Source organism: Annulohypoxylon truncatum (genome assembly GCF_022578515.1).
Source record: "Annulohypoxylon truncatum strain CBS 140777 unplaced genomic scaffold F4807scaffold_3, whole genome shotgun sequence".
NCBI classification, from domain to species: Eukaryota; Fungi; Ascomycota; class Sordariomycetes; order Xylariales; family Hypoxylaceae; genus Annulohypoxylon; species Annulohypoxylon truncatum.
In genome coordinates this window covers 571536-578438 of record NW_025953789.1, presented here as the reverse complement: position 1 = coordinate 578438, position 6903 = coordinate 571536, and the positions used below count along the sequence as shown (strand labels likewise).

Here is a 6903-nt window from a genome sequence, read left to right as displayed (position 1 = left end):
CAGGAAAAAAAAAAAAAAAAAAAAAAAAAAAAAAAAAAAAAAAAAAAAAAAAAAAAAAAAAAAAAAAAAAAAAAAAAAAAAAAAAAAAAAAAAAAAAAAAGAGGGGGGAGAGGGGAAGAGAAAAAGAAGTGCTGAGAATTACACTATGTACGGAGATGGACTAGATATTATTTCTAGTTGTGTTTTATTTACAAGAGCTGGCCTCGAAAAAAAAAACCATATGGCCAGGTGCCATAGGTTAAGTACCTAAACATTATTAATAGACTGAATTGTTTATTGAACCTTAACTTGTTCGTGGTGTTAGGTACTATTCTAAATAATTGTTTTCGTTCTCGATTCATAGTTGTGGCGCTTCAAGCCTCTATTTATCCCTAATGTTGAATTGACTTCGCTCGTGGCGCGATAGTTTAAGAGTAACTTTGTGCAAGTAGGGCTAATTATGCGTATTCATTTCCGTGTATATGCTTGTAGGAATCAATAACTCAGGAATAGCCTCTCATCTCTTGTAAAGATCTAGCCATCACGGATTTGCCCAATCAAACTTTTCTTGGGACTCGTTTTGTAGGATGGGTACCCAGTTTTCAGGGTCGCCCGGCCCCTGAAAATGGTACTCCCCTTTTTACATAAATAAACGTGTACCTAAATGGTAATCATAATGTTATGATTGTTAGAAGAGATACTCAAGACACTGGCAAGATGTGAGTGGCTTATGCCTAGGGCTCTAAATCTAAACTTCAGTCTGCTATTAGTTAGGTACTTAGGTAGGTAGGATCAACTCTATATAATAATAAATCTTGAGTCTAAGCGTTCTTCATTACAAGAGAGTAATATTTTAGCCCTGCCATTTCTTCGTAAGCCCAGTTTAGGTGGTTAACTCAGACGCCCACATCCCCTTGCCACATTCTGGAGTTAGATGTATATCTCGTCTTAAATACTGAGCCGTCTCACGTCGGAGCAATCAGCCGTTTGATAAAACTGCCATCCTCAGGTTCTTCTCCTGTTCTACTAAATCAAAAGAGCAACAGCGATAGCCCACAAATCCATATACCACACAGTAGGTGCCTGTTCTACACATCCCGATCATCAGGCAGACGTACGTATATACTGGTCCAGATAACCAATTTCCCTCGCCAGGCCAAACTCCAAATAAAAATCCCCCAATCTGAAGCTAAATCCAGCTAACAAGATTGCCTCTCGCAGACCATGTGTTTCCACAAAGTCTACTACTACGAGGGCTGCGGGCACTGCGCGTCCAGCGGCAACATCGTGTGCAAGGCCGTCCGAGAAAACACCGAGTCCAAGAAGCTCTGCGAGCGAACGACTTGGAGAGACGTCAACATGGGCAACAAGCGCGGCAAGTGCGACCAGTGCGTTAGCCAGCTCCCCACGCCCCCGGAGACACCCCCAGCCTCGCCTGTGCCGGATGACTTCCCTCTCGCGGAATTAATATGAGGGTTTACGAAGCGTTGACGGAGATGGGAATCGACGCTTAGAATGACATATGTATGCTATTCTTTAATCTTGAGGAAGTCGCGGCCTAACTGAATCCCGACAGACGAGAATGCCCCTGAGTACTTGGTCTTGCAATGCTTCTATGCTTTACTACCTGGGAGCTATACTACGATGGCATTTTCTACGAAGCGTGTTTTTGAAGATTTGAAATAGGGGTCCTTTGGTCGATGGCGAATTGCGATATTTCCTACAGGCGGACTAATGGTTCTACTAGTGAGGTTCCCCTTTTGAACAACTCGGGTCCCTCGATTTGTAGGAAACATCAGGGAACAGACGACAAGGGGGATAATTCAACAGAAGCTTATGTGGTCCTAGTGTAATGCGTTTTCTTTAGGTAACTATCGCAGCCAATACAATAGCAATTGTTTGCAGTGACAAAAGGCGCCAACAAAAAGGGGCGAACAGAATGCGTATCAGCTGTCTATATTTTTGATTGGTTTTCCAAGCCTGAATATTGTTTACGTCTACCATTAATCGTAAAGCATGTCGTCATTAGCGTTGTGCCTTGCACCCAATAACTGTCTATCCGCCATAGCCTAGCCTATGAAGGGTCCTAGTATGGCACTTAACGCTTGAACCAAGTGTCAGAACCGCGATCCCAGAGCCATCTGTGCGCACCCACAGACATTCCGCACGTTCTATGGATCCTACCGCAGATTTATCCATCAGTACGTATATCTAAATCCCTCCACGCCCTCGATAATAATTTTGCCCGTCGCGGCAAGCTTATTTGCGTGGAAGAAGTAGACGGAGAACGTAGCTACGATAACTATGATCAGGATATGCGAGCCGATGGACACCCATACGGCGGTCAGATAATGCGGCGCCTCCACCGACCTGACAATGAAGCTTCCTGCGATGCCACCAGCGCCATTCATCGCCGTCACAGCAGCAGCCGTAAACGCACGTTTCCACTGTCCGGCGATGTTGTTCGCTTGGTAAGTACTCAGGGCCGCCCAATTCGAGACGTAAGCGCCAGTGGCGAGGTACGTGCCGACGTAGCGCACGGCGACCTGCTCAGAGAAGCCAAGCATGCAGAAGCCCACAATAAGCGTAATACAATTGAAAATGATGACCGGCCCGCGGAGCCTGTATCGGTCGCCAATAATAGAGGACAGGAGAACCGGGATAACAGCGTAATAATACGGTGGCGCGGACAGCAGAATCGACTGGTTCTCGTCGAAACCCATGCCGCTTTGTAGGATAATAGGGAGGAAGTAGGATAGTGCGGTTGAAACAAGGTTCAAAAGGAAGAACATGCAGGCGAAGCCGTAGACCTTAGGGTCTCGAGCGTGCACGAACACCTTGCCCCAAGTGAATGGGTCTGGTTTGACGTCCTTGCGATCGGCATTGATCCGGGACACGGCCAGATCCTGCTCCTCGGGCGTCAGGAACAAAAAAGAGCGGTGCGCCTCCTCGGGGAAGTCGACGATCCAGAAGTAAGTCATAAGCCCAATAACCATGGCGATCAGTCCTTGAACGAGAAACATGTACCGCCAGCCGGCAATGCCGCCCTTTCCGTCCAATTGATTGAGGCCATAATTAACGATACTGCCCGTAGCGAGAATTATCACCTCACCGGTCTGCAAGAAGGCGAAGCGCGTCTGTTGTTCCTTTCGCGGGTACCACGTGGAGACCAGGTAGGTCAAGCCCGGGTAAATGCCGCTCATAGCGATACCGAGAAGCACACGCAGCGCGATCATCTGTTGCCAAGTTTGGATGAAAGCGGTACACATCGTTATGAGGCCAAAACAGAAGGTAATAGTGGAGAACCACAGCCTGGGCCCGAAAGTGCGCACAGCGAGCGTCGAGGGTAGTTGAAAGGCGATGCTCGAAATGGTGAAGATGAAAATGCTAACACTAAATCGGTTGCCTGTGAGTTGCAGGTCGGTCGGCATCGATGTCACCGAGGCAGAACTAATAACCCCAGAATCGAGAAGATTGAGCGAGCATAATATGCCAGCAATGGTGCATAGTCGCAGGTCGACCTTAAGTCTAAGTCGTCGCTCTAATGTACGGCGCTCTTCTGGAGTCCCTGCGACATTTTCGCTGACGCTCAAAACGTCCACTTCCTCTTCATCCCCGGTAACGATGCGCTCGGAAACGGCATCTCCATCGCCAATGGCTTTTGAAGACTTATCCCTCTGTTGATCGTCGGACCGGCGGGCTGGGGAGCTGGCCATTTCCTTGCCCTTGATAAGTCGAATTATGTAGGTTCGATAAATGAGTGAACGCCAAAACAACGAAATGGCCGATGAAGGAGCTTCGACTTCTTATCAAAGACTTCATGTGAAAACGGTACCGGGGTACATATGCATTTCAAATGCGTACTAAGCCAAAGTGGGGGTCACTTACCAATCAAATGAGTCTTCTCTGTAGCATTTAGCCACCGGAAAGTATCGAATATTAGTGAATCATCGTATTAAACGGGGTGACATATTCGTCATCTTCTATCCGATTCGATAGTTTTACAAGTCGCTCAATTGGCTAAGTCTCACGCATCTCGAGGATGAAGATATTCTCTCGGGCGATCATTTGGAAATGTCTCCTAGCGCAATTGGAAATGCGCCACCAAGTTATGATTGTTATTATGGACTACTGATAGCCGTTAGCCATCAGTTACACGACAGGGAGACAAGTGGGATAAAGATGCCTCTGGTAGGGTTACACTTGTAACGCCGAGTTTCACGGGGAGATTGCCGTGATTGCGGGTGAGGTCGCGGAGGACATTGTCTCAGCCCGGGTACTCGGCCTTCGGGAAGCTTCTGTCCCAACCACCAACTTTTAATGCAGCCACCAAAATCGCTGAAGTAAGCAAGCGATCAATTCCATCCAGTCATTATTGCCTTTTAGAAAAATGCAATTCGACAGAAAACCCCGCAATTCAGTCGTACTACCCTTGACATCGCCCAGCTATAGACCATGAGATATGCTTCAATTTTGAGAAACAGATAGTCCGCGACGGAATAGCACGGCCAATAAACATCTAGAGACATAGAACTACCGTGGATGGTGGTGAGTGAGTAGGTAAAAATACCCAAATTTGAACTTGTTATTAGCGATTAAAGGCTCCGGCCGAACTGTTAGAACGGGTTAAACTCCATAGAAACTCGCGTAGCGCCTCTTTCATTTGATAAGGAATGATCCCATATGCTCGCGACGCCCCTGGTATACTCTCAGCAAAACACCTACATATCGCTCATCTGCGTATGTATAATCCGCCTTTGCCATAGGCTTGGTCTTTGACCTCGGCGCTAGCTGTGCGGACTCCAGCTAGGTGCAGGGGTACACTGTCAACCCGCCTCTGCACTTGAGACCTGACGTCAACATATCTCTCTCCAACAGACCTCATGCTCTGTTCCGTCTTGACCCTGCGTAGGGTCATCTCACATTGCCAATTTTCGCGACCCAGACTCGCGATGGCGGTGTTTGTATCCCGCGTAGTAATGACCATAGTTGCGGCAGACGCCTGGATACTACCGTGTTTCGATACAGGCCTCAGATATGCCATGATTACAACTTTGAGTTCCGTGTTGAAGAATGTGGCGCCGCCGAAATCGTGAATGATATGAACAGTAGCTACGTTCTTAGCGACGACACGAGGTGGTGTGTATGGCGAAGGTCCGATAGTGATGATTGCTTCGTGCCAATTGTATGAAACACCTTCAACTCCTTTGGTAGGTTGAACTTGAGCCCAGCCGATATAAACACCGTTAAGACGTAAAAGAAGATCGTTCGGCACACCAGATAAATTGGCAGTCGGTATGCCAAGTTCGGTGCTGCTTCGATGAGCTCCTTCAACGACTTTGCCAGTGAACCTGATTGGGTATGGTTTCTCTGGTCCACTGTCAGCACCGACAATCTGAGGCGACGCCTCCATAACTCCCTCCGTCTGAACAGATTCGTACGTCGCCACAGTCTCTTCGTCATACTTCTCTTCTAGACTTTCATAAGCCACAGTTCCTGCTTCTTGCGCAAAGAATCCTGGCGCGTACGGCTCAAGTCGACTCTGTATGGCATCTCGTGCGGGCGAAACGAAGTTGTCTACGGTACTCGTGCCTACCATGGAGGCTACCTTTAGTCCGATCTCGAGAGGGATAGTTGCCAGACTCGCGCCGCGTAGTACGCTAACGTCAGACGATGTACTTGCTACGCGAAAAATAGGTGAGGGACAAAGGGTTTTCTTGGCGCCTTCGCCCGTACACATAACAATACGCAGATAACCGTCTTCCGCCGAAGCAGGAATCCGTACAACACACGTCTCGCGGGCGATATGCCTAGATAGGTTCTTATTCGACGAGGCCTTCTTCAAAAATTTCCTAATATCTCTTTGCCAGGCTCGTTCGTCCGATGGGAGAACGTCCGAGGGTTTGGCTTCGAACGATGGCGTCACATCAATCCAATTCCATTGCGTACGGAGCAGCGCGCTCGCGGCCATACCCATATTTCCAGAAAACCCCTTCCGCTGTAACCAGAACGATCGATCAGCCGGTAACGGCTCATCTGAAAAGATGGTAATAGCAATACTGGTAGATGGTCCTCGATAAAGGACCACTCCAGTAGAGTGTCGAAGAATACTATAGTGTTTAGTTGACTCGAATGGATGTGAGATTAACCCGCCAGCGAAGTAAATAGTCTCATCCAGAGCCGTCTTCCATTTTGGCTGATTAGGACTAGGGCTGGAAGTGGGATTGGGAGTTTCTGGAGTTGATATGTTTGAATTGAGTGATATTTCCGAAGGGCTGGTTACAAGGGGAATAGATAGCTGCCTTGGAGGAGCAGGTGGGTTTGGGTCCAGTGTCAGCTCTTTAGTTCCGATGGAAAGTACATGGTTTTGGTGAGAAGTGGGTGGTTCTAGATAGTCGTCAATCAGACCGTCGAGGACGTCGTGGGTATCCTCCACACTCTTAACTGGTGGATGTGGACGTTTTGGCGGGATTGGCTTCCGTCTGATCACCTTACTAGACGATTGATCCATTTTGTCGCTGAAATAATATCACTACTATTCAACGAGCTAGCACAGGCCTCGTCATGATGACTGACATATGGAAGAGAGATATTATTAACCTAAATTAGAGGCTTTGAGATGAGCAGATAACTATGCGACGTTCCAAATAAAGAGATCAAATATGGTTATAAATATGTATTTAATAATGTCAGTATAAGAAGAAGAGTAGATATAATCTTGAACGATGGGATATAGAATTAACTTATTAATGAAGAAGAATGTAAATGAAGAATGTGCGGCATTCTCGGATGCAGATGAGAAAGGAGGCATACGTACATATATGTATGTAAATGTTGCACAAACCGTTATTAGGGGCTGTTATCGAGCCTTTCCATTGGAAGTTGCTTGGCAGGTTGCGATAACCCAATGTCGACTGTCTAGCG

The 6903-nt window shown here is 47.2% G+C and overlaps 2 protein-coding genes across 2 annotated transcripts; both read right to left on the bottom strand.

The window, feature by feature from the left end:
- Nucleotides 1–1820: 1820 nt before the first annotated feature.
- On the bottom strand, nt 1821–4323 carry F4807DRAFT_199013 (putative MFS transporter). The gene is made up of 2 exons (XM_047993792.1): nt 4166–4323; nt 1821–4107 (listed from the first exon to the last, which is right to left on the bottom strand). Exon 2 carries the CDS (start codon nt 3693–3695, stop codon nt 2178–2180), a length of 1518 nt encoding a protein of 505 aa, XP_047858285.1. The 5' UTR covers nt 3696–4107; nt 4166–4323; the 3' UTR covers nt 1821–2177.
- On the bottom strand, nt 4204–6762 carry F4807DRAFT_199001 (uncharacterized protein). The gene has a single exon (XM_047993791.1). The coding sequence runs from the start codon at nt 6488–6490 to the stop codon at nt 4712–4714; it is 1779 nt and encodes a 592-aa protein (XP_047858284.1). The 5' UTR covers nt 6491–6762; the 3' UTR covers nt 4204–4711.
- Nucleotides 6763–6903: the final 141 nt, after the last annotated feature.